The sequence below is a fragment of the Eurytemora carolleeae genome, unplaced genomic scaffold, assembly GCF_000591075.1.
Source record: "Eurytemora carolleeae unplaced genomic scaffold, Eaff_2.0 scaffold156, whole genome shotgun sequence".
Lineage (NCBI taxonomy): Eukaryota > Metazoa > Arthropoda > Copepoda > Calanoida > Temoridae > Eurytemora > Eurytemora carolleeae.
Window position 1 is genome coordinate 4,397 of NW_019396479.1, and position 26,810 is coordinate 31,206.

The 26,810-nt window shown below is 32.8% G+C and overlaps 2 protein-coding genes across 3 annotated transcripts; both read left to right on the top strand.

Annotated features, from left to right (window-relative positions):
- Positions 1-1,956: 1,956 nt before the first annotated feature.
- On the top strand, positions 1,957-3,155 carry LOC111704039 (shematrin-like protein 1). Its single transcript, XM_023476151.1, has 2 exons — positions 1,957-2,066; positions 2,342-3,155. Exons 1-2 carry the CDS (start codon positions 2,046-2,048, stop codon positions 3,020-3,022), a joined length of 702 nt encoding a protein of 233 aa, XP_023331919.1. The 5' UTR covers positions 1,957-2,045; the 3' UTR covers positions 3,023-3,155.
- A 1,368-nt stretch (positions 3,156-4,523) lies between these two features.
- Positions 4,524-26,543, top strand: LOC111704026 (uncharacterized). Of its 2 annotated transcripts, XM_023476135.1 has the most exons (27): positions 4,524-4,615; positions 5,039-5,110; positions 5,511-5,640; positions 6,023-6,084; positions 6,306-6,399; positions 7,112-7,228; positions 8,045-8,146; positions 8,342-8,454; positions 8,811-8,913; positions 11,776-11,877; positions 12,674-12,729; positions 13,095-13,172; positions 13,839-13,874; positions 15,355-15,445; positions 15,598-15,645; positions 16,906-16,961; positions 17,644-17,668; positions 17,986-18,043; positions 19,017-19,077; positions 19,786-19,866; positions 20,318-20,488; positions 21,274-21,301; positions 21,778-21,853; positions 24,004-24,081; positions 24,961-25,113; positions 25,363-25,460; positions 26,024-26,543. In XM_023476135.1, exons 1-26 carry the CDS (start codon positions 4,539-4,541, stop codon positions 25,458-25,460), a joined length of 2,166 nt encoding a protein of 721 aa, XP_023331903.1. In that variant the 5' UTR covers positions 4,524-4,538; the 3' UTR covers positions 26,024-26,543. The 2 variants fall into 2 exon arrangements, with proteins under 2 accessions (XP_023331903.1, XP_023331904.1); XM_023476136.1 differs by lacking the exon at positions 25,363-25,460.
- The last annotated feature ends 267 nt before the right edge of the window (positions 26,544-26,810 follow it).

A 26,810-nucleotide genomic window follows, 5' to 3' on the forward strand; every position in this document is an offset into this window, starting at 1 on the left:
TTACATAGATATATATATTTAAAGAAATATATAGGTTGTAAAGTAATATACAGAAGAAAAAAAATTTTTCCACGTTTTTGTAATTTTATATTTACATTTTTATACTTTTTAGCCTAACATGAACCTTGCAAAACAAATTCAGACTGTTGTCTAAAATTACGTTTATCCAGCTGTTTTTAAACACTCTGTATGTATTGTAGATAGATTGTATGGATAGATAATTTTCAGGCTTAATGATGTACCCGGATTTGATGTGAGGGCTGTATAAGCAGATATAACTTGTAAGAATCCTGTTCTGTTTAGATCTTCATTAAACAGGGCGCCCATAGTTAGAGATGGACATCTTTTTCTTTGGGTTTTTTATTTTTAATTTTTTTTTCGGTCAAAATTTTGGTTTCATTTGGGAACATTTTTAAACTCGCGCAAAGTGAGTAAGGCCAAAATAAAGAAAAGAACTAAATCTCAATTGTTTAATATCTTTAGAATATACATTTTTAGTAAAATTATACGACTATACTCATTCTTGTAATTAATGGCTTATATTCCTAATCACATCATGTTTAAAGGTATTATTGTTGTTATTTCGAGTGCACCAATGACCATTCATTAAGTTAAAGAGAGTCCTACGAATATACTCTTTACACCTGATCTAATTAATAATACATGTTTAACTATAACAATGAATATATATTTCTGAAAATGTTTAGATTGTTTAAAAAGCTGACTAGATTACTTTGAAACAGCGTATATATGTAGATGAATTTAAAAATAGAGAATAAATATGTAAATTGTAGAATTCTTTGATTTGACTTATATAAAAAATGTAATATATGTAATAAATAATATTGATTTAACTTGAAAGATAAGCAATTTTTTCTTGATTATTTGGTTGCCATCCAAATTTGACTGCAAAATTTTATTTCGAAAGGAATGGAGTCTTTGCCACAAGCTCAAATTTTCTAATTCCTATGTCGTTGCGACCTGATGGTGTAAACCTGTGATTATTTGATCTAACAGAATTCATAGTTTGAAATATGGAAGGTGTACGACATTGAGTTGCAAAGATATACAGGAAGTAGAAAACCAGAGTTTGTGGCAAAGACTGAATTCCTTTAGAGTTTATTACAGATCTAATTTTAGATTTCTTTAATTTATAGCTGGTGCCTTACAATGATTATCAAATATTTAATAATGAAACCCAATTTTTTAATTTTATTCGTTTTTCTCAATAGTTTTATTTGAAACATTTATTTAAAGAAAATCTAATAAAATATTGTTTTTAATAAATATTGTTGGAATGTTCAAAGATTATGTAGATTCCAACGATAATGTCACTGCAAGTTCTGGTTGTAGATTAAATATAGATTTTCAAAATGTTTGCATCATGCATGTTTAATCTTCATCAGGCACATGTATAGTATATTCATCATTCACATGTTTAATATGCATCATGCACATGTTTTATATATTCATATTATGCACATGTTTAATATTCATCATGCAATTATTTAATGTTCATCATGCACATGTTTAATATTCATCATGCACATGTCTAATATATATTATGCACATGTTTAATATATATCATTAACATGTTTATTGCTTATCAAGCAAATGTTTGACATAAATATTAAAAATGTTTTAAACTAACCATGCACATAAAAATGTTTTAAACTAATCATGCACATGTTTAACATTTATCATATATCTATATATATTTTACTTGTTTAGGTGTCTTGATGTTTGCTTGTTTGTCTGTATCCAATAAACGTCAGAACGTCTCAACCGATCGGACCCAAATTTTTTGTGGGACCTCACGTGACCCCCCCCCCCCATCCCAACCTCTCTCCCTCCCTCTTGACTATCGAAGATCTACGTAACGTGAACGTAACTGGGCGTACTGATGGTTTGAAAACCTCCTTGTACAACAAAAGATATCTGAGTAGAAAGGGCGTGGTACCAGCTGGAGCTTGCGCGCACATTCTCTACTATAAATACATGCTCAGACTCAAAGAAGCGCATTCTCGCCTATCCAGTGGAGAAACATGTTTAAATCTGTTCTATTGGTAAATATTTCATTTATTTCAACATAAAATAGACGTCAAATCATTCATTTTCTTTCTGTTATCATCGATTAATAATAAGTGATTGCTTTGTAGCTTCTGCTCTAGTCCTTTAATAACTATCTAATGTCCAAGTGTAACTATGTGAATCAAAGAAAATTTGTCCAAATTTATAAGCAGGAGTTACGCCACATTTTAGAGATACATCTTGTCATATAGATATCTAGGATCAAATAATTTTTATACAATAATTTAGATTTCTATATGATTATTTTCAGACTTGCTTTGTGGCTGCTGCCAGTGCTAAGGCTCAGTTGGGATATGCTTATGGAGCCTACCCCTATGCTGCTGCCTATGGAGCTTATCCTTATGCTGCTGCCGTTCCCTTCGGATCCAGCACCGGTTTAGACCCAATCACCCAGGGACTTGACCCCGTCACCCAAGGAGTAGCTGTCCCCGCCGTCCACTATCTTGGCAAGAGGTCTGCTGATGCTGATGCTGATGCCCAGTACGCTCTTGCCTATGGAGCATACCCCTATGCTGCTGCTTATGGAGCTTATCCTTATGCTGCCGCCTATGGAGCTTATCCTTATGCTGCCGCTGTTCCCTTCGGATCCAGCACTGGCCTTGATCCCATCACCCAGGGACTTGACCCCGTCACCCAAGGAGTAGCTGTCCCCGCCGTCCACTATCTTGGCAAGAGGTCTGCTGATGCTGATGCCGATGCCTACTACGGTCTTACCTATGGAGCATACCCCTATGCCTCATATGCCCATGGAGCTTACCCCTATGCTGCTGCTTATGGAGCTTATCCTTATGCTGCTGCTTATGGAGCTTATCCTTATGCTGCTGCCGTTCCCTTCGGATCCAGCACTGGTCTTGATCCTATCACCCAGGGACTTGACCCCGTCACCCAAGGAGTTGCTGTCCCTGCCTACGGTTATGCCTATGGCAAGTAAGTCATGAGAACAGTATTTATAAAATTTTGTTTATTGTTATCCACACACTGATAGGTTAATTCAGTGCCATTATGTAAAGTCAGTCAGACAATGTAATGTGTAGGAATTATGAGAGAATAAATCTATGAATTCAGTTACTTTGTTTTTTTTGTTGAGAGTTATAAGATAGAGTACATTCTAAAATTAAACACAGAAATTACTTAACAAATACATCTGGGATTAAATAAATTTGTTTTTGTTCAGTTGATTTTACATTAGCAATTGAAGATTGATTTAGGATTTAATAACTTTGGGCAGTCTAGCCAACAGGTTAATCTTGAGTTGTCTCAGCAGGTTTCTGGCATAATATTTAATCACAGAGGGCTCAAGAGGTCAGTCTTTGTTGTATTCGACACTCCAAAACCTTTACTCGTTTACCTTTTTTGTTTAGCTACAGGGTGTCCCACGAAACATGCCAGTTGGTGAATAGTTTAGAATGTCTTCTTCCACAATTTGTTAAGTTGATTGATACCAAAGACAATAATAAAATATTATATAGAAGTCATATTATAGTCAAATTGATTTCAAAGTATCATATATTTAGGCAAAAGATTTTTTAACGAAATAAACTGCAAAAAGCCTTTAATATTATAATTCAGCATATGTAAGACGACATTCAAAATTATTTAACAACTGCCATGTTTCGTGGGACACCCTGTATGTTTTATCGCAAATGTCGACTTTATTTTTTATAATTCGACCCAGCCATTAACTTTTCCTGGATTCTGGTAAGTTGCCACAAAAATTTGGGCCCGATCAGTTCAGCTGTTTTGACGTTTTTTGGATACTTTCAAACAGACAAGCAAAGTATATACTATACATTTTGATTCGGATTGTCTGGGTGACTGATGGTTTGTATGTTTGTTTCCAATAAACATCAAAATTGATCAGGCCAAATATTTTGTGGTAATTGAAATAACCCATGGAAAGGCTAACGGTCAGTCAGATGTAAAAAAAAGCCTCAAAATAATTTTAATTGTTTAGAATTTAAAAAAGGAAAATATCTGATTTTCCCTTTTTTCCTAAAATGTACGTTGATATACAAAAGCCTTAAAAGAAAGGTCAGAAACAAAAAGCCAGAAAAAGTATTATTAACAATCAATTTGGAAGCAAATCTAGTCCTAGAAGAGATATAATCAGTTTTAAAACATTTTTTGGTAAAGGTCTAAAGAACAATTGTGAAGGGTAAAAAAAACTTAAACCAAGGGTTTATAAAAAGAAATTTTTAAATTATGTAATATTATATTTTGAGAGGATGAAAACCCAATTAATGAGGATTTAAAAATCTATTTAAAAACAAACAAGAAAAAGTTTACAATATATTTTGCAATAATAACCACAAGATGAGAAAAAATGTAATCTGAAGGTTTTATTTTAACCCCCCCCCCCTCCAACTTTATGAATTTTTATTCTTTTAAAAAGATGCTTTAATGCATGTAATAGTATCCAATAAGTGTTTATCTATTCATGAGAAAACATGAAAATATCAATTCTTATTTTTTTCATTTTTCTACACACAAGCCTTGGATGTAATAAACGAGATATAGTTATCAGGTATAAATACACATTATTAATACTTAAAATTTGGTCCATGAGGTCGGAATTAATGGACAAAAGTAGTTGAATTATTCACGAATTGTTTAAATGTTTAGAAGAAACCGACTAGGATACATAGTGCTGTGGATTATAAAATGTTTAAATGTTTAGAGGAAACCGACTAGGAAACAAGTGTTGTGGTATATAAAATGTTTTAATGTTTAGAGGAAACCGACTAGGATACAAGTGCTGTGGATTATAAATAGTTTGAATGTTTAGAGGAAACCGACTAGGATACAAGTGCTGTGGATTATAAATGTTTAAATGTTTAAAGGAAACCGACTAGGATACGAGTCCTGTGGATTATACATATTTTTAAATGTTTAGAGGAAACCGACTAGGATACAAGTGCTATGGATTATAAATAGTTTGAATGTTTAGAGGAAACCGACTAGGATACAAGTGCTGTGGACTAGCAGATCAGCAATCTGATGTGGGCGATGAAGTTTCACTGTAAGTTTTAATCTACAGTGATCCCCATAAAACAGTGGGATAATAAGATGTCTATTAAACTCAAGTTATAACTTTGGATAGTCCAATGAACATGAAAAACTACAGTTGTGCTTACTCGACTTACTCAACTAAGAATCTGAAAACCAAGCTAAGAACATTCCCGTTGCTCCCTGATACACAGACACCCTGAAATATAATTTTATTTTATCAATTTTCATCTACTCTAATTAACCTTATAAAGGCTGGGGACCCCCCCCCCCCCAGCCTGTTTAGGACTAAAAAGCATAATCATTCTTTTTTTGGCACTTCAAATGTATTCAAATATATCTTTGATCTAAGCAATTTTTTTATTTAATTTTGCTAAGAATAATCAGAGATTTTTATTTGCGCTATTTTACAGCCCTCCACTGCCACCAGCTTTAGCTACATCTACAGCATCATCGACATCTACTGCGATAACAACATCAACGTCACCTCCTCCAACTCCTATAATACCCGTGGGAGATTGTGTATGTGGTTCTGGGATACAGGTTCTAATTGTCATTTTCTACTAAAGCTGACCAGCCCATTCTTTCCGTTGTTTTAAATATTTAAGTTTTTTTTAGTTTTGAATGGGACTTATAAATTTCTAAGATATCTGCAAATTGGTTTGCAATCAACGAGTACGTTAACAGTTGGATTCTTATCTTTCGTTGATATCTCCCATCTTCTGCACCAAATATTGCAAAATTGGATAAAAGCAAACTCTAGATATTTGTGATTCCACAGAAAACCAAAAACTTAAATATTTAAGAAAACGAAAAGAACTGGTTGCCCACTGCCAAGGAATATTTTTAACTCTTTTTTTGTCAAGTTAATTATGAAAAACAAAATTACCGTTTTAAAAGCACGTTTATATTTAAACCCATTTAGAAAAAAGCATTGAGTTCAAATGGTACTCTGAATAGACCATGGGCTGTCCATGTGAGCATCGAGTAAGTATTTTGTTTATATTCAAAGCTACATTATAAATAAGAATTACAATTTATTTATGCTATGTTAATATTATTTAAATAAAAGATAATTTTCATTTTTTAAAAATAAACAATATTATTGATTTGACTATCTGCTATTAACAAAAGTGTATGCGGATACCGATAACAAATAGTCATTACAAATGTGTTGCACTGATTTTATGTTTTGCATAATTTCTTAGATCTGATCTTGGAAGCACTATTGAATGCAGTGGATCACTTCTCAACAGAAAGTGGGTTATATCTGCAGCGCATTGTTTCTGCAAACATATACCGGTAGGTTTGGAGCGTGCGCATGATTTGTTGATTGCCGCAGTGAATTTCATTCTTATTCTCAGGTCGTTCACATTTGAACAAAAGCGTCTATAGTAAAAATTAGACATTCAGAGAATACAAATTGAAACAAAAAACGAAAGAATTAGTTTTAAGTTTAAGACATCAATGAAAACTGAAATAGTTTTAGACTTTTTTATAATCAACATAAGCTTAGCTTAGATTATTAGAGGGTTCACCATATATAATAAGACTTCAGAGAAGACTGTTCGGTTTTTTTATAATTTTTGTTTATTTTTGAAAGTCAGGCTTTTCAATTTTTTTACTTTTTTCCAATTTTTACTTTTAACAATTGGATGATATAGCATGCATTAATAACAACTGAAAAAGAACATGGTTTCCTGGATAATGTTTTTTATGCACCTAATGGAAATAGTGACTTTCAATATAAAATGTGTCATGTCCGATTCACAAGGGTTCTCTGAGCAGCTATGTCCGATTTAGAATGAATGAGACATTTATGTGCGAGTTTAATGAATTTAAACCGTGCTCAAATCCGCCAAAAACCGGTTTCAATTGAGCACCGGCTTAAATCTTGAAACATTGAATACAATTTTAAGTGGAACCAACCATATTTGAGCCGCGTCTCAAATTTGAGTCGCAGCTCAAATTCTTTAAATTCGGCCTCAGATCCTTTTAACCCTGTTTACTGAAGGGAGTGAGCTGTGGTATTCTGGAGAGAGGTATGAGAAAGATAGCCCCCAGTGACGTCATTAAAAGCAGCATAACTCTCAGATTTGGAACAACTGCAGAAGCTAAAGCTTTGCCTCCAGTAAGTTTTTACACAATGTAATTTATCGATCTCAAAATGTGTAATTTGATGTATTTTTTCTAAAAATTATTTTTTTCTACATTTTTTCTTAAAAGATAGATTCAAAATTGTACAACATTGTTTTAATAGAATTCAAGAATTTTTACTTGTAAAAGTAATAGAAGATGTGCATTATAGGATAGAAAACTCTTTTAAAGGGACTGTATAGGAAAAATGAAAGGGGGTATAGGCTGAAACCTGAGAATCTCAGGAGTTGATCGAGACCTGTAAGAGTGCTATCTGGTCTCGAGAAATTGATAGAAAACCTTGTCAAAATTATACCAAAACGTATATATGTAAGATTTTGTATAAGATTCGTAGAATTAAGCATATCATATTAAACAAATATACAACGAATCTGATAACGACAATATCATAAAGAAGCCTGAGAACTCAGGTTTGCTCCTTTCATTATTTGAATTTGATAATTTTTCATTTTTAATACATATAATTGATAATATTTTTATGCGTTAGGATCAAGTCACCAGAACTTCAACCAATGGCAGTGCAGTTTATTGTCATGTGTCTCCGTCTGTAACATGTGACCCGTATACTGCACTGCCATTGAAGGGAGTTCTGGTTACATGATACAGACGTACATCTTACATATATAGGTTTTGGTATAATTTTTACACAGTTTTACGTCAATTTCTTGAGACAGGAACATCAGATAGATGTATTATATAGGCATCATTCAATGCCTGAGATTCTCAGGTTTCAGCCTATACCTCCTTTAATTTCTCCTTTACAGTCCCTGTAACAAATGTGGAAATTAAGGTTTCTGACATTGACAAATTGGTTGTTCATCCTGACTACTTTGAATCTAGAGATCTCAAACATGGAAATCCTTATGATATCGCTCTCATAAAAACTAAACAGGTACACAGCTACAGGTGTCACAACAAATGTATGTAAATCTTTATGATATTGTTAATAATGTTAGTGTCACAAAAATAATACTAAAATTAAATGAATTAAACAATCGTGGGAACCAGTTTAATATTTCTCCCTATAGACTAAACAGACATTAAGTGCCACAAAAAAGTTTGAACTAACCTGTATCTATTTATGTAGGATATTTATACGGAAGCTGGAACAAGAAAAAATGGTATAATAATTGTGCAACCAATATGCTTGCCTCCCCCTGGACCTATCACTTTAGAAGAATCTTCTGAAGATGAAACCAAGTTAGTTTTTATCAATGGGATAAATTATTAGGTGAGGGGATCAGGGTTTACGTACATTTTACTTCCTTCCAGGAAAATTCTAAAAAAATACATTTAAGTTTTTGTTTTGATGACACTAATTTTAACAAAATGCGTACATAAACTCATGGCCTCTCACCTTTAGTATCTGACAATGTTAACATAATTAAAAATTTATCTCTGATTTCCTCTTTGCAACCCAATGTCGTAGATCTTAGATATTTCAATTTATGAATTAAATAATCTTCGTTTAAATGTAAACATTTACAGCATCAGATTACATGAACATAAGGATTAAAAAAATTGATTTTGTGACAAAAACTCAAATCTCTTTTTAGTCAGTTGGATGGATTAAAGAAACCATCAATCCCATTTAATGATATGGATTGTAAAATTACATTTGGAGATGGCATAGATGATCCACCACACACTAGATTAGAGGTAATGTTTATATACAAAAATCTTACTTTTTTAATAATGAAGATAACAAACCCACCAATCTTCTCTGCATTAGGCTTGTATTTTCAAATGCATGACCTAAGAAATACAAAGTGGGCAAATCATATTAAAAAATCTGAATTTTATATTCATAATTTTCAAGACACAGGTTTCTTTGCGACAGATTTGAAGCATTCAGTAGTCCGCCACACCGTTCCTACCCTGCAGTCCTCTGGTTTTTGCCAAGGCCCACCAACTTAATGCAGAGAAGCTTGAATCAGCAAGAAATGAGTTTGCCAGCGAAGCAAACTTCAAACCAATTTCAAGTCTCGTATTTTACTAATCTTGGTTTCTGGAAGAACATTCTCACATATCCCAAACTTTGGTGTTCCAGCAGTTATCACCTCAATTGAGGAGCACAGTTCACTAGCTCCATCTAGACTTCTCTCCAAAGGTTCCTAGGAATCATACATTTTTACAACCACATCCTTCCATCCTCAATCCAACGGTCTGGTAGAAAGGTTTCACTGTCGTCTTAAGGTGTCTCTGAGAGCTTGGTTATCTGGAACTGACTGGTCCCCTTATCTACCTCTGGGTTTACTTGGCCTCAAAAGTGTTCTCAGAGAAGATTCTGCACCTCGGAAGCTCTTTTTGGTTCTCTGTTGGTTTTACCCGGATAGTTTCTAGACAGTATGAAGCTACCCTCATCAGAGTAACCTAAAACCAGACCAGATTTCATCCAGTTTAACCTCCTGTTCACATGTTTTCATCATGGAGGATTTAACTAAACCTCAGTTCTCTCTGCTGTACAGAGGACCCTACCTAGTTCTTTCCCAGACTCCAAAGTATTTCTCCATTAAGATAGGCTCCAATTCTGACTGTTTTCGTTAATCGCCTTAAACGAGTCTTCTCTGATCAGCCTGTTATGTCACAACAACCTACCAGACATGGCAGACCTCCGATCGACTCAGGCTCCTTTGACTCTGGCTTTGTTGACTCTGACTCTGTTGACTCTAGCTCCATGGACTCCAGCGCCATTGACTCTGGCTCCATCCTCTCCGATATCTCTCCAGAGAGCCAAGATGACAAGGAAAGGAGGTTGAATACTTGATTGACGTCTCTTCCGAAGATATCAATACTTCCGAACTCTTCAATTAGCTTGGTCTTGAAAGTGGCCCAGTCAGTGATGTTGTTGAAGGGTCCTCGTTTGGCAAGAGGGATGGCTTGGAGAGTGAAAGCCACTTTAACAACATCTTCAGCTTGGGTCAAGTTGAACACGTTCAGGATGGTCGACAACCAGGGGTAGAAGTCCCCAGATTTGCCACTCCAGGTCAGTGTATCAAGCTTAGGAGGTTTGAAACTAGCCCGAGGTTGGAGGTTGAGCTGGGAAGGGGGGGGGGTCAGCTGCAACGGTGGAGTGGGCATTGATGATGTCCTCTGCAGTTTGATAGGTGGCGAGGTCGGAGTGGTCGTAGGCGAAGAATTCCAGATTGGTTTCCAGTTGGTGAATGAATTGTTTGGACAAGGCCTTAAGGGTATATATTCGGTTCTCCTTGATTGCATTTTTAAAGGCAATAGAAAGGAGCAGGATGGGATGATTGGGTGGTGGGGGGAAGGTCAGAGGAGGTCGGAGGGGTTGGAGTGGTGTCATCGGTTCCCAGTTCCTCATCCAGGTTGTGGACGTGGTTGGTGGGTGTGGGGCAGATTGTGCATCCTAACAATTTGCAGGGAGAGTTTCTTGTACATCTTTGAACTTCCTGATGAGGGCTTTCAGGAGGAAGGTTGTACAGAGTATATTTATTCTCCCCGGACAATTCTTTCCCGGTTGGCCGCAAATACACACAACAGAGTAACCCCCGTCTCAAGAAAATCGACAACAAAAGCTTTATTTCCTAAAAATAACATAATTTATAGGTCATGGTTACTTGTACAATCTATTTATAAATTTGGCTTGTCTGTCTGTTTGTTTGTCTGTTTGTTTGTTTGTTTGTATCCAATAACCGATCGGGCCCAAATTTTTTGTGGGACATCTAGGGACCCCAGGGAATGTTTATGAAAAATCAAAATTTCAAATATTTGTCTCTATCAAAATTTTTTAAAATTTTGGAAATCCGCGAAATTTTTTGTAAAAATCCGCGAATTATTTTTGTTTAGTTTTACGATGTACACAAAGAGAACATGTTCACAACTAAGTTAGAAGATGGGCGCGAAGCGCCTTGAATTTCTAGTGTTATAATAAATGTTAATAATACAAAAAATCTTACGATTTATTTGCGGATGATAAAGGGGTAACTTATTGTTGATCAGTATTAAAAGACGTTTTTAAAACTTCTGAAATAAATGACAGTTGAATATTTAACGAAATTCACTAATTCTTCATATGGAAATATTCTTGTTTAAATTTTATGGGTTCACAATAAACGAAAGTGTTTTAGGCTCCGTCCCCAGAGAACAAAGAAAAAGGGGGCTGAAATTGTTTGGTTTGGTGTCTCCGAGAGGGTATTTCAGTTAAAGACGACATTACACAGAGGTCTTAAAGTTAATGGTTAACAATATGATAATCATTATATGTATCAAGAATTAAAAAATATGAACAGATCACATTAAAGACCATGGAAACCCCAATCTAATCTAAGAAACTAGAGTTGAACAAGTATAGCAAAATAGCCGATTGCATTCAAAGTTCGATAATCTATCCAGAAAATGTTGCTTAAGTTTATATTTAAATTCATTTTTGCTAGCAATACAAGATTTAAACCATGTTGTACTTTTAGATTCAATAAATGTTAGTTAGTTTATTTCTGTCGGTTAATCGTCGCTACATTGTATTATTTTGATTGAAAAAAAAAACATTTTAAAAACTAGATTGGTTGGCTGAAGTGCCATGCTGCAGCCTTCATTGCTCCACTTGAAGTAGAAGTTGAAGGAAGAACTAGTTTTCTAACAGCTTTCGGTAGCACAAAACAGGTAGACAAATATCATTTACAAAATAAAAAATAAATTTTAGGGACTTTAGATGTTTTTTTTCAGAAACTTTAGCATACTTTTTCATTATTACTTACTTCATCGTGAATTTCGTAATTAACGTGCTATAAAGTAATCATCGTGCTATAATTTTAAATTAGCTATGCATGTGCTATAGATTTTTCATTGGTTCCTGGATTTTCTCCAAAAATTTAGGATAATTCCAAAAACAATTTCAATAGAAATAAAAATAAAATTGAAATAAACTTTATATTTTGACTTCTGCTTTGTTTCAAAGCTTATTTGATTTAGAAACAGCCATGGAAATAAGACACAAATGTTTCATAAAATTACCAATAGCACTATTATTTTGGCACGACGCGACGTGCTATAAAGTTATTGGACTTTTCTCTAAATCTCAAAGGTTCTCGCCTTTTTAGATTATATTTTATCCCTCGCTAAAGCTCGGGACAAAATTAAATCTAAAGAGATAAATTCTGTCTAAAAACTTTATAACACTGCAAACCAAAATAACAGTGTTATAAATAGTTATTACAAGTGACCCTCCATTGATAGAATGGCATGTCTGACTCATAGTGATACCCTTTTAAACCATTCTCTGATCAGAGATTAATGAGATGTCCTCATTTGTTTACGAAAAATTGCTAAATATTAACTGAGGTTACTTGCTGCAGAGATAAAGAGGGAAATTGTGATAAAACACCTTTCAAGATGGAGGTTTAAAGGATACCGTAGTGAATTGGATTTTCTAAAACTTAAAAATTTAATTTATTTGCAGAAAAATACAAAAGTTTGCAGAGCAAATTCGTTCAGTCCCGACCAGAGTGTTTTTAGGTAATTTAACATAAATTAGTGATATAATTAGTTTGTATTCCACAGAGGACTAACTTTTAAAGAATAGATACGCGCAGTAACTTTTCCAATTACAAAGTAACCGTGAGCAGCAATCTAACTTTTTGCTCAATATCTCTAAAACTAAATTGAATTTATCATTTTTTGGTAATATTTGAAATTTTTGAATAAAAACTGATGAAATGTGTCAAATTTTTTGAAAAATTTCTGAAATTGACCAAAATATGTTGAAAAAAACTTTATAAATCATACTTTTCAGATTAATTTCGAAGAAATGTCATCAATTGTATTTTTTCTGACTTTCTACAGTATTTTTATTTTTTTTTTTTATGCCTAAAATATTTCAGAAAGTGTACTAGTGAATGTAAACAAAGTGAAAACCCCTCAATGTTTCATCCACTGTGTCAAGATCTACTAAAATCAGCGTAAGTTCCAAAAATAATAGAATCTATTTATGATTTATGATGAGGTGTCCGGTGTTCCCAGGTTACTTATAGCTATTTCCGCGATTTTCCCGCGTTTGGTCTTCAATCATGATTTTTGCAGAAGTGCCCAGCTCAAATTTTTAGCCAAAGTAACCCGCGGGTTACCTAAAAAAGTCAGCCAATTTGGTCCAGCCGTTTGGTCAGCTATAGCTAATATATCTATATTAATATATATATGCGCGAAGAGCTTTATTATATAGATACTAGATAATAATGCAATTGCTATATTAATATGAAACTCATTTGATCTTAAATATGTAATACGACATTAAAAAAAATCTTGCTATGTATTCATATATCTGGGATTCACTGTATTAAGTGCGAAAAAGTTGTTGCCGGGATTTTTACTTTTTCTAGTTTGTTTGAGATCAAAATGAAAGTATTTCTTTTATTCAAATATCCCTGAAACAATGAAATAAACAATGTTATTCAATTAAATAAGGTGTAGGGCGATAAAGTTGCTTTATCGCCCTACTACGGGAATATAAGATGCGAAATTTGAATTTCAATATCAGGTCTCTAAAGTTACTTTTTTACCCTACAAAGGGAAATATTAGGTGTGATTAATTTCCTCAAAATTTAATTTTACAATTTTAAATTTTTCAGAATTCTAGATGAGTTAAAAAATACAACCGTGGCCAGGTAAAAAATTATAAAAGGGACTGCTGAGTTTTGACGTAATATTTAGTTACTCTTATGTTACAGAGTAATATGTAAGATTCATATCTGAGTAAATTATAAAGGGGACTGCTGAGTGATGACGTAATATTAAATAACTCTTCTGTTACAGAGTAATATATACAATTCATATCTGAGTAAATTATATAAGGGACTGCTGAGTTTTGACGTAAAATCAAGTTACTCTTATGTTACAGAGCAATATGTACAATTAATATCTGAGTAAATTGTAAAAGGGACTGCTGAGTGTTGACGTAATATTAAGTTACTCTTATGTTACAGAGTAATATGTAAGATTCATATCTGAGAAGGATATTGTAGTTTTTCAATCGTGAAAAGTTTTCAACCCCCAAAATTTTCTTCATTGTTCCTGCAGCACAATTTTGCAAAACAATTTTACAGAGATATCAATATTTAAAATAATCAATTTTAAGCTAAGAAAATAAAAAGGTAGCATTGTGCATTGGATTAAAATATAAAGCGTTATTTGAATTTACGCCTTTTTACAAAGGTCTGCACATTTACTCTAAGAATATGTATTATGTTCCTTTCGACTTTTTGAATTAATAGTAAAGACGACAAAAAATTATTGAGTCTTCATGCCAGAAACTGGTTTTTCCAATTTAAAATTCAGTGATGGTGATGGACCAAACCTCTGTAGAGTAAAAAAGTAGATGTTAGTTCCACATTTATTGAAAATTGCAACCCAATGTCTAAGGACCCTAGATATTCCCAACCATGAATGAAGTTACATATATTAATCCAAGTTTAAAAATATCATACAGATACACCCTACCATTAGACCCGGACATTAAAGAGAGTTTTATTATGATTTATTAGATTTATTTTTCCTTTACTGTCCCTTTAAGTGAATATTATTGAACGAAACATCCGAGTTTCCTTTTTGATGTGAATACATTTCCGTAGATTTTAATTTAATGAGTTCAACTACAAAGAAACTACAAAGAAATGTAAAGAAATCACATGAAATAATACAAATAGAAATATCTACAAAACTGTCTTATTTTTAAGATCTTAATCTAAACCTAGAGATATTTTTAAGATCTTTATCTAAACCTAGAGATATTTTTAAGATCTTTATCTGAACCTAAAGATATTTTTAAGGTCTGTATCTAAACCTAGAGCTATTTTAAAGATTTTTATATACCCCATTTTTAAATTCGATACTGAATTTCATTGCTGACTCAGGGGTTGCAAATATATATGGATTAGAAAGCTTTATTTTGTGGCATAAGACATAATTTTTTTCTTTGCACATGCTCATTATGATTTTTTAGAGACTTTAATAATCAACCTATTTCCGCCTTTTTATGTTCTTGAGTTTTTATCTCTTCTTTAGTTTTAAAAAAGCATACAATTTAGCAATAAAACAACATTTATTAAAAAAATTCGAAAATATTTTTTTTTTAATTTTAAAATTTAGAATTGTTATAAAGACAGCTAGTGAGGATGTTATCTGTTACCCTTGGAAGAATCCCAGTGAAATTGTTCTATTCGAGGAGCACCCTTTTAAGGTAAAAAAAATGTCAAAAAATAATATTTAAAAAGAAATTGAAATTGTTTTTTTGCTGTTGAGATATATTGTTTTGGCAATATTCATCTTGTAAAAATTAAAAAAATAAGATAATAATATATTTTCCAACTTTTTGTAAAATCTATTTTTTAGGCTGGTTGGTGTCAAACTGAATGTGATTCATCTATAAGTGAATGCAAGGTAAAAAAAAAACAATTATTAAAATTACTGTTTTCATTAAAAAAAATTGTATTTAATGAAAAGAGATAATTTACGTAAACATAGTTCAGTCAATTCTCTTAACAGCGCTGCAGAAATGGTTCAACCAAAGAGAATAGAATATATATTAGAGGGGAATTTACTAGAAAAAAGTGTAAAACGGCCATTTTGTTGTACTGTTCCATACTGCAGGTTTACTTCACATATTTGTGCTATATAACCTTTTGTGCCTTGGAATATCATTTTATAGAAAATCTAAAATTAATATTAAAAGAAAACCAAATTATGAAATAGGCTGGTTTCATAATTTACAAAACATCATTTCACATAAACTCTATGCCTTTCACTTTACAAACGATGATTTTCCGTTATAACTATAAATCAAATTATGTTTTTTATTCACCTAATTTATTTTATAAAGTTTATTTAACAACTTTAAAAAATTAGCAAATTGAAATAGATAGTCTAGGGAACATGCTGTATTAATGCATATAATTTGTAAACATTTACATGATTTTTACACTTTGAACTCCCTTTCAGCCTGAAAGGGACTGAGAAAATTCATACCGAAGGATTGTCTAAATTCCCCTCTAATATATATTCTATTCTCTTTGGGTTCAACTCGGTTTACGTAGTTCAAATTCTTCTTACTTTTTAAAACTTGTCTAACCTTTTTGAAATCAAAACTGCCATGGGATAAAAGGAAATGAGTTTTTGCCACAAAAGTTAATTTTTTAATCCCAATATGTTTGCAACCCGATGTCGTAGACCTTTGATTTTTCAGACTATGAATTGTGCTAGATCTTAAAGTCTAAGTTTGAAATATCAAAGGTTCACACCATCAGGTTGAAAAGATATAGGGATTAGAAAAGTTGAGTTTGTTACAATCTTTTAGTTTATTTCTTTTGTCTCCTGTCAGGTTAGACTTGAGCTATAAGCTATGAAATGAAATGGTAGAAAAACATAAAATACAGCAATTTCACTTTGTAAATACTTAAAAGAATATTCCCATTTCATAGTTTTTGGGTCTAAATAGAGGTGAAGTCATGGGGGGGTTAGGGGGCGAAGCCCCTCTTCCTGGACCAGTGAAAACTTTCAATTTCAGGGGGTTTTCAGCCCCCAACGGATGCTGAGTCCCCTCCCTTGAAAAAAAATTAAGCCCCCCCCCACTGGACAAGTTCTTTTTGACTACGCCCTATGTCTATCTGTAAATTAATAGTTTATTTTTTAATATTCTTGAAGGATAACAGTACAAGCTGGGGTTGGTGTATTGATGGGTGCGACAAGAATACTCCAAGGAAATTCATTTAAATATTTTTCTTTCAAAATATGATATAATAATAATAATATTTTTAATTTTTCACTGTTACTAGGTTAGCAGACACTCCATAATTTCTTTGAATCTGGCTAAAAGAAATGAAAAAGTAAAAAAGAACAACTCTGCATATTTAAAAATTGTTGAATAATATTAACCCACATACGAATGATTTCAAGTTGAAGAAATGAAATTTGTTTTTGATTAGATTTTTAAAGAAAATATTTTCAAAATATAAAATTATAATTCTTTTGTTTCATTTTGCACATCAAACAGAAAATCCGTCATTTCTTTCCACCTAGTTACAGTTTTACCTATATTTTCTTTCAGGGTAAAAAAATGGCATTAAGTAATATAAACAAATGTTTTTAACTTGTTCATTCTGTGCTTTTCTTACATTCTGTCAAATTATTACCCATGGCAGCAGATATATGCAAAAAAATGACTCAAAGACGATCCAAAAACGATCCAAAAACAATCGCATAGAAACAATTGTTTTTGGATAAAGATAAAGTAACGTTTAAAAAAAGCCAACATACAGTTTTTAAATCTTGAAAGTTTTATTATTTTTTTTTTAACAATCCAAAACCATTAACTTCTCTACCTGGCGAGAACAATTTGGTAGATTTGTTCTTAATTTGATATTTAAATTGAAATATTTTCAGTGATTTCAACGACAATATACACGAGGTGATTTTTATACAAAAATAATTAGTCATTCTTTTAAAATTTACCACGGTATCCTTTTGTCCCTTCTCTGATAAATAATGGGGAAGATATCGACGTTGTTACGTTGAAAAGTGTTAAATTCTGACAATTTCTTCCATTTAGTTTTTGAAGCCGAAATCCGCAAGTTAGTTTAAAGGGAACTTACAAATACAAACATGGATATTTCATTCATTAATGATCAGAAAATGCTTTCATGGAAACCGTTGTGGATTGATAATTCCATTCTCTAAATGGAGGGTCGAACTCGAGCACTTGCAAGGAAGTCTTTCTGTTTTCAGATCCAAGTGGACTCTTTTGTTTATGAGAATTGTAGTCGAAATGTTGACACATTTACAGGTATTATTAGTAGGGTTGGAGCTGAGCTTATCTGCAGAATATATACCTTTAAAGATTATAATAACATTTTCAGTTCTGATAGTTGTTTTTTAATCTATTTTTTTCGTTAAAATGTAGCGGTCGGCTCGCCATTTTTTGAAATTTTGTTTTTTTAAACGATGTTCTTTTAGATTCCTAGGTTTATTAAAATGTATAGAGATTGAAATCGGTAACATTTAGATGTATATCTACAAAAAAGCATAAATGCCCAAGTCACTAGGAAGAGAAATTACAAATAAAAACAATCAATTATTAATAAAAAGATGATATCTCATTCATTGCAGTGAGAATCAGTAAATGGAAAGTAATTTGAAATTTCGTGTACAGATGTTTAATTAATCAATGATTTACAACAAATAGTACTCTTTAAATCTAATTATTTTTTCAAGGATTCTATTATTTTTATTTATCCTTAAAACCCAAAGAGAATAGAAGATATATTATTTAGTCAATCCCTCGGTATGAATTTTGTCAGTCCCTTTCAGTCTGAAAGGGAGTTCAAAGTGTACAAATCATGTAAATGTTTACAAATTATATGCATTAATACAGCATGTTCCCTAGACTATCTATTTCAATTTGCTAATTTTTTAAAGTTGTTAAATAAACTTTATAAAATAAATTAGGTGAATAAAAAACATAATTTGATTTATAGTTATAACGGAAAATCATCGTTTGTAAAGTGAAAGGCATAGAGTTTATGTGAAATGATGATTTGTAAATTATGAAAACAGCCTATTTCATAATTTGGTTTTCTTTTAATATTAATTTTAGATTTTCTATAAAATGATGTTCTAGGGCCCAAAAGGTTATATAGCTCAAATATGTGAAGTACACCTGCAGTATGGAAACAGTACAACAAAATGGCTGTTTTACACTTTTTTTGAGTAAATTCCCCTCTAATATATATTCTATTCTCTATGTTAAAACATTGTAGAATTTTGTACCGGATCCCCAATTACCAGACCTAAACAGCATATCGTCAGAGTTGAGGAGGGGTGAGTTTTTTTCTATTAATTTCTGGACCGATTTGCCTCAAAATTTGATTTGGGAAATCGGGAAAGCTAAGGGAATGTTCTTACTTTTGAGATTTTTGAGAAGTTTTTCGATTTTTTTAGGGAAAAAAGGCTAAAATCGAAATTGACGAAAAGGGGCATGTAAAAGGTGAAACTATAACTAGCTATGACTTCCCTGGTTCCCGTTGGTTTCTCAAGCTATTTAGAAATAAAATGTTTGGTTTTTTCTTGCAGCGAAAGACTGAAAGCTTCAGAATTGAACTTTTAAGCAATTTTTTAGAAAAAAATTCTAGGAATAGATGTTGATGAAAAATATTTAATTCTGTAATTGGTAGCAAAGAAAACAGCTATACATGGTTACCTAGAAAGGATGAGGCTGTAAAGACGACCTGAAACTTTTATAATATGACACGATCTAAAGGATAAATTAAGTCTTCTGCCTTGAACTTTAATAAGTTATTTAACAAAGAAAGAAACACGTTTACAGTTGCGTTCGTGAATATGGAAACACAAAGTATGAATTCCGTACAGTCGTCTCTGAAGTATCATCCTTTGTGGGTAACCTTGAACATTAAGATTAAATTTTTTATTTTGTTACTCTACTCGATAATTATTTTCTTTCGACAATTTAAACTTCAAAATTGTGAAATAAAATTTTTGGTTAAATCATTTTTTTGTTTCAATTTTCAGGGAATTTGAGATGGTTAAAACTGAGCCAGAAATCTGGCATCCGGGTAATATTGGTTGGAATGGGAATGACACAATTATCAGGTTTTTACATTTTATCTTTTAATCTTTGCAAAACTAACAGTTTACGGTGGACTAGGGTAAATTAGAATTCCAACCGGCCCGGCCCTATCCGTTGCCGGTTTTGTTTCAATTTCAATTTAAAGAATGTCATGAAAAGGATGAAAAAAATTGTTCGTTTACTTTAATTTTCTTTTTCAAATAAAACAAAAATGTGATACTTTAAAAAATTCTTATCACTTTATTTTTTTTATAACATGATATTGGACAGTCCAAAGACACCTTAAAATTGTTTGTAATCATTTCTAGCGTTTCATCCTCAAACAGAATCAAATCGCCGATTTTTTTTAAAGTAACTTTAGTTGTAACTTCCTTCCCCTCTTCCGACCTTTCATTTCAAGATTGGCATTTCCTATGTACAATGAAAAGGAATTGGCTTAAATATCTTTTCAATAATATTTTTTTTTCTTTTCAGACCTGGGTCAAGATACCAAGGGCGTCAGCATTCTAGTGTTGTAGGTGACAGTTGTTTTGGTGACGCGGGTGGGTCAGTCTGGAAATATTGGAGGTTTAAGGACCCAGCTAGTAACGCGCCGGTCAGACCGGACCATGGAACACTGGCGGTTCTCACAGGGGTCGTATCCAGGTACAGAGTGTCTCATTAAACATGGGATTAGAGTGAACATTTTTTATTGTTCTAATGTTTAATATCTCCGCCAATTTTAAAGATACAGAGAAGTAATTAAGTTAACATTGATAAGCTTATAAAATGTACTCTTTTTTAGATACATTATTCGTTTATCAACTACCACAATTAAAACAAAATTCAAAAAAATTCAAGTTGCCGCTGAATTTCTTTGCTTATCCGGTCACACTGTTGTTAAATTTTCAAAATACCATCAACTGAATCTTAAAACTAACAGATCTCTGCCATCTTTAAAGATAGAGAAGAAAATATGCTTGAGGAATGAAAGATGTTTTATTATCTGTAGTCTAAAAGTGCAGATGTCAAAACATGTGAATCCTGCAATAAAGATTTCACGATAAAATTTTTGGTAATCTCCAACAAGCAATGGACCAAATGAAATTCTAAAATGTCACATTTGGAGTGTTTCGCTGTCTTTTAATAAAAATGTACTTAACGTTTATAGATCCCATTCTATAGATTCAGATTATCAAAAAAGGGAACAATATATATTAATTAAAAAACTTAAATTGTTAATTTTTAAATTAACAAATTTTGCGTTTCATTTTTGTACTGCTTTTATACACTTCTTTTTACCATTTTATAAACCATTTTTTATGCACTTGAATACCATTTAATTATACCCACTCAGCCACTATATCAATATTCATAAATCTTTTTTCTACAACAATGATTTCCATCGATATAATCAAAAGTTGATTTTACTGAACAAATTTTGTTGTTAGATTTGAAGAAAACTGTGGAGCATTTCAGGCAAGGTTTCTTAATGGATTATTAAAATCTATAAATATGTATTAAACTACAGTGAAACCCTTAATAACGAATACATCGAAAGAATTCATCAAATGTCGTATTCTTCACTTTCTGATAATGGAATGTTGCAGATATTTAGTTTTTTAATTAAATGATTATATGGAACCCCCGCATATTCATGGCTATTTATTTATTTTCGCAAATACTGAAATTCACGAAATATCGTATAAAACTCATTGAAAAAGTGTCAAGACGACATTTGATAAATTCTTCCGATGTAACCGTTATAAAGGGTTTCACTGGTTTCACTGTAGAATTTTTACTTAAACGACAAAGATGATTCAAAGTATCAATATTACTTGTATTTTTATCCCCAACATGAGAGATATATGATGAAGAAATGTGTCAATCATTGTCAGCAAAATCAATAAATTTGAGTTGAACGAAAAGACGACATTTATTATTATATTGTTCAGGGTGGCGAGGGAGAAACTGATCATCCAAACCTACCAACTCAGCATACTATTCACGCCAGGGTTCAACAGCACTTCAGTAGGTTTATCCTTATATTCATGGTATAGTTCCAAAAAATAAGACTGTAAAAAAAACCTAAAACTATTTAAATATGACGATTTCAAGTTTAAATCTAGTCTCTTGTCTCGGATAAATTGTCCTTGAAGTCTAAATTCTTATCCTTGTGGGTAACCCTATATATATATTGAAATAACTTTGCAAAAGCGTATATAATACCCCCCCCCCCCCCCCGCCACGGTGGGTTATTTCAGGGGATCATGGAGGAGTGTTTTGTCACAATACTCCTCTTAAAATGCATTTGTCTTGTGTTTCATGGTGAGAATGGACAAAATGAATATATTCTGATAATATTTACATTTACAAACATTGTTTGAATTGTAGCTAGCATTGATTTAAAATGATTTCAATTTATAATTTAGTGGGGTGGGGTGGAGAAGTGGGGTGGGGTGGAGAGTGTGTGACACCAGTTCTCGTTAGATCACTGATTCACGGGTTCGATTCCCGTACTCCACACAAACCTGTGGTTTCAAAAACATCTGAAGCCGACATCTGGTTTAGCAGTTATGACCACCTGACGGATGTAGGGGGACAGAGGGGCGGCTGTCAACAACTCTCGCAGCGAAAGGGTGCGTGCTTTCTGCTCAACAAGAAAGAAGCTTCAAGTGGGATTGATCCAAGTGAATGACGATGAAGAGAGGAATGGTGGACAAGCAGGGAGAGTCTATGGTTGCCAGCTATAGGTACCTGGGGGTATCCAATCCGGGCTTACAGATGTTAGGGAGCAATGAGTGTGATGTTTCCTATCAGTACGGCACCCGGGCCTCATTCCAGTATATCAGAAGGATTCCTGCACTCTATATTCTCAGGCCTAAGAAGAATCTTAGGCAGCTGGAATCTTGTCAACCCTCTTCTCAGAATGAATGAAGCGTGGATGGATGAATGTGCTGCCAGATTACAACCCCTGGTAGATCAATATAAAAACCCAGACAACACCAAACTTTCGCAATAGAAAAAATTCCGAGATTTGATCGTAACAACCCGATCATGTCCTGGGGACAAAAAAATCTCTTTTAAAAAATTTATAATTACTTTTCCCTTTCATATATTTATCCTTGAATGGATGTCGTCTTTGTCACAGTGAGTATTTCGGAAGAAAAACATATATTTTATAGTAAAAGCACAGAAAGCACAGGGGTTCGGGATAATCTAAATATATAAATAGATTCTAACAGCCATATTGAAAAGATTTAGGGGCTCCTGCAGCAGCACCTCAAAACCTTGATTTAGTCTAAGTAGCGTGTTGAAAAATCCTATTTTAAGAGTTTTTTAATGAAATAGTGGGTTTTCGGTCGAAATTCTTAACTAGAACCCAACATTCAAACAACTTAGAAACTTCTCTCTGAAAAGAAGTTCTGAAGCTGGCCGCTTCAAAACTTATTTGACATAAAGAGGAGGTTTATGGAATAAGTTCTTTTTGGCTGCCCTCCCCCCCTAATACCTTACTGTGTCCCCCCCTTCTCCCCCATTGTTTATTTAGTACAAATTGTTGCTAGTTAATATGGACATAAGATTTAAATTTTGACGTGTTCAAATCAACAATGATTTTTAACTTAGTTTAATAACTTTCCAATAATAAAATAGACAGGGTTACCCAAAAAGGATGAGACTACAGAGACACTCCTCTTTGCCGATTCCATTATCGCCTGATCCAATCAAGGTTCAGTCATGTGTTTGTTGTCTATTCTGAGCCAATAGAAATAGTATGGCGGTATCATCTATCTTTCTATCTATCTCATTATCCAATTAGAGTTATGTATCATTCAATCGGCGCTATCAGTAAATCGAAATATTTACTTACACTGAAACTATAGTGAGGAATGTATATATTGCCTGTTTTCTAATATTCACGATTCCCTGCAACTGTGAACTTGTTTCTTTCTTTGCAAAATCATATAATAAGCTATTAAAAAACTCTATCCAAGACAGAAGACTTAATTTAACCTTAGAAACGTCATAATTTAAAAAGGCTTTAGGTCGTCTTTACAGTCTCATCCTTTGTGGGTAACCCTGTATAATAAGAAAATATAAAATATTTGGAATCATTTATTTTGAATATTTATTGTATAAGCTTTAGTTTAGTTTTATTTTACAAAGATTGTTTGTTTCAGGCTGGATTACGAAAACTGTGTTTTCTGAGGCCAGCTGTGGGATCATAACTGGTTCCAAAGAGGACGCTGTTAACCGAGGTAAATTATAAACATCTAACTCAAGATTCACATTCTAAATCTTCATTTGGTAAACTACAGCGATAACCAGAAAACTGAAGAAAAGGAAGACGACATTAAAGCAATACTGAAGTTGCAAAGCAAAAAGCTTTACTAGTAAGTTATTAAATCACTTATTAAGTAAACTGGGTCTGTTAACACTGCACAATGCTGTGATTTGCCAAAAAAGAAATAGTTGGCGTCCAATCGGTTCAGCCGTCATGCCGTTAATGCTTATTATCTACAGGGTTACCCACAAAGGATGAGACTTCAGACTTCAGAGTCGATTGCACGAAATTTGTTACGTCCGTTTTCTGGCATTTAAGATTCCTTCTAGGCCAAAACTGTGCTTAATTATTTAGTAAACTAATACTAAAAATACTCAATTGAATGCAGAAAACAAAAATCAAGCTTAAAGCTTATTTTAGAGTTTTGGGTCGTATTTACAGTCTCATCCGTTGTGGGTTACCTGTAGAAAGATTTTAATTCCATATTCCATTCCATTTCACTCCTGTAAATGATTTTAAAATCTTTCTTTAATGAGACTGTGAGCGTAATTTCAAGTGACCCTCCATGCAAAGATGACAATGCACGATTCACAACGGTACCCTTGAAACCTTTATCAGATCAATAATATGTCGTTTTTCCAAGTTTTAATAGTGTTTCATTAAAATTTCCCTGTATTAGAAATACACATGTAACTTATGTAGATAAAACAAAAATCGAGAATAATCAGTTTTAAAAATTGTAAACATTGATATATAATTATTACTTGATCAGACAAAGGTTTGAAGGGTAATGTTGTGAATCGGGGGTTTCCATCTTTGCATGGAGAGGCACTTTAACATTGTTTTAATGCAGTTAGTATTTTGGAACTGAATGAGTCTGAGATAGAGCTACTCAACGGTTCAGGAGAGAATTCAGGAGACTACTCTGGAGATGGCTTTCCTCCGTATGAAGCGAATGAATCGCCTGCAGAACAAGAACTGAAAATGAACGAAATAGTTCAGCAAGGAAAGCCATAATAATTGTGTTTATATTAATCTGTGTCCGAATTTAATGAATCTAAGCCGCGTCTTAAATCCGCCAAAAACCGGTTTTAATTGAGCGCCGGCTTAAATCTTGAAATGTTGAATACTATTTTAAGTAGAACCAACCATATTTGAGCCCCGGCTTAAATTTAAGCCGCGGTTCAAATTCTTTAAATTCGACCTCTGGTAATATTTTTTGTCTTGATTTTTTTCATGGTTGTTTCGGAAATAGATTCCGGAATATCGGAAGTTGAAAATGATTCGGATTCCGAGGTAGAATCAGATTCCGCTTTCTGGATGAATCCGTCCCGTGCAGAAGTACCTCCCTAGGTATAAAGTCAAAAAATTTTAATTTTTCAATTGACTTGATCTTTTGCCCATTTATATTTGTTCTTTTTATATCATAAAGGTTAAGGCATTTATTTAAAAATTTACAAATACTGGTCACGTGATTTCCGTTTTCATCACGTGACAACGATACTGCGCTGCCATTGGTTGAAATTCTGGAGACGTAATACAAAATATACGGACAATATGTAATAATATCAATTATATCTATAAAAAATGCAAACTAAAAATAAAATTATAATAGGAGCAAACCTGAGATTCTCAGGGTCCTGTGGAATATTGTCGCTTTCAGATTGGTTGCGTATTTGTTGAATATGATCTGTTTAATGCTAAAAATTTTATACAAAATTGCATGTATATGAATTTTCGTATAAATTTGACACAGTTTTATATCAATTTCTCGAGACAGGAACATCAGATAGATGTTTTAGAAGTATCGTTCAACTCCTGAGATTCTCAGGTTTCATACTATACCCCCTTTAATTTTTCCTTTACAGTCCCTTTAAGAAAATTGAACATTCTCAATAATATTTTTGGCTTTGTAGGCCTAGAAGGGGATATGGAGTATCAAGATGAAAAGTAATAAACACGCTAGGGTTGGGTAAAATGAACATTTATACTTCAAGGCAGATTTTTTAGCAGATTGTATATATATATGCATGGCCAAGTTTGCTTCTGACTTTCTGAGATGCAAATCATTTTCTTCATAACTTTACTTTAAGAACAATTGAATCCGTTAAAAATGGAAAACTAGCAAACTAAAAAGTTTTTTTTAAATTCGGAAAATTTTGAAGGTTTTTTGGATCTCACTCTAGGTTTTGTTAAAACATTTGACAGATTATAGTTCTTTGTAAAAGTACCAAGAATAGTCGAAAACGCAAAAACAAATATCGCTCCTTATTCTTATTGTGTTTTGAATGTCTAAGTAGTTTTTATTCATTCGGTAAAAAACAGTTTTTTTTTCTTGTATTTTATGCCTTGGCCCTAGGGACGTTCATTTTACTTATAGCATCGACATAGTAATAACTTTTATATGTTTGATAATAAATATATTCTTGCGATTAATATTCTTCTCATCTACTCTTGATGTTTCTGACGATTACTAATTTATCATTGCAATTAGCTGGGTTTTTACAAAAATGAAAGTAAAAATGAACACATGCCTAAAACTTTTTAATCTTTTTATCTTAGCAAACTTTTTGCGCAATCCTTTGACATGCTTAACTAGGAATGGAATCGAGTCTTTGCCACAAACTCTGATTTTCGAATCCCTACTTATTTGCAACTCAACGTCGAAGACCTATATTTCGAATTATAAATTCTGTCAAATAA

What these genes read in the sequence shown, in the direction of transcription:
- LOC111704026 (XM_023476135.1), top strand. Translation starts at nt 4,539, where the DNA reads ATGAAAATATCAATTCTTATTTTTTTCATTTTTCTACACACAAGCCTT. An exon ending in CTTTCGGTAGCACAAAACAG is followed by an intron (nt 11,878 to 12,673) that starts GTAGACAAATAT and finishes ATTTATTTGCAG; the next exon opens with AAAAATACAAAAGTTTGCAG. An exon ending in AAAACTGTGGAGCATTTCAG is followed by an intron (nt 21,302 to 21,777) that starts GCAAGGTTTCTT and finishes TATATTGTTCAG; the next exon opens with GGTGGCGAGGGAGAAACTGA.
- LOC111704039 (XM_023476151.1), top strand. Translation starts at nt 2,046, where the DNA reads ATGTTTAAATCTGTTCTATTG. An exon ending in TGTTTAAATCTGTTCTATTG is followed by an intron (nt 2,067 to 2,341) that starts GTAAATATTTCA and finishes GATTATTTTCAG; the next exon opens with ACTTGCTTTGTGGCTGCTGC.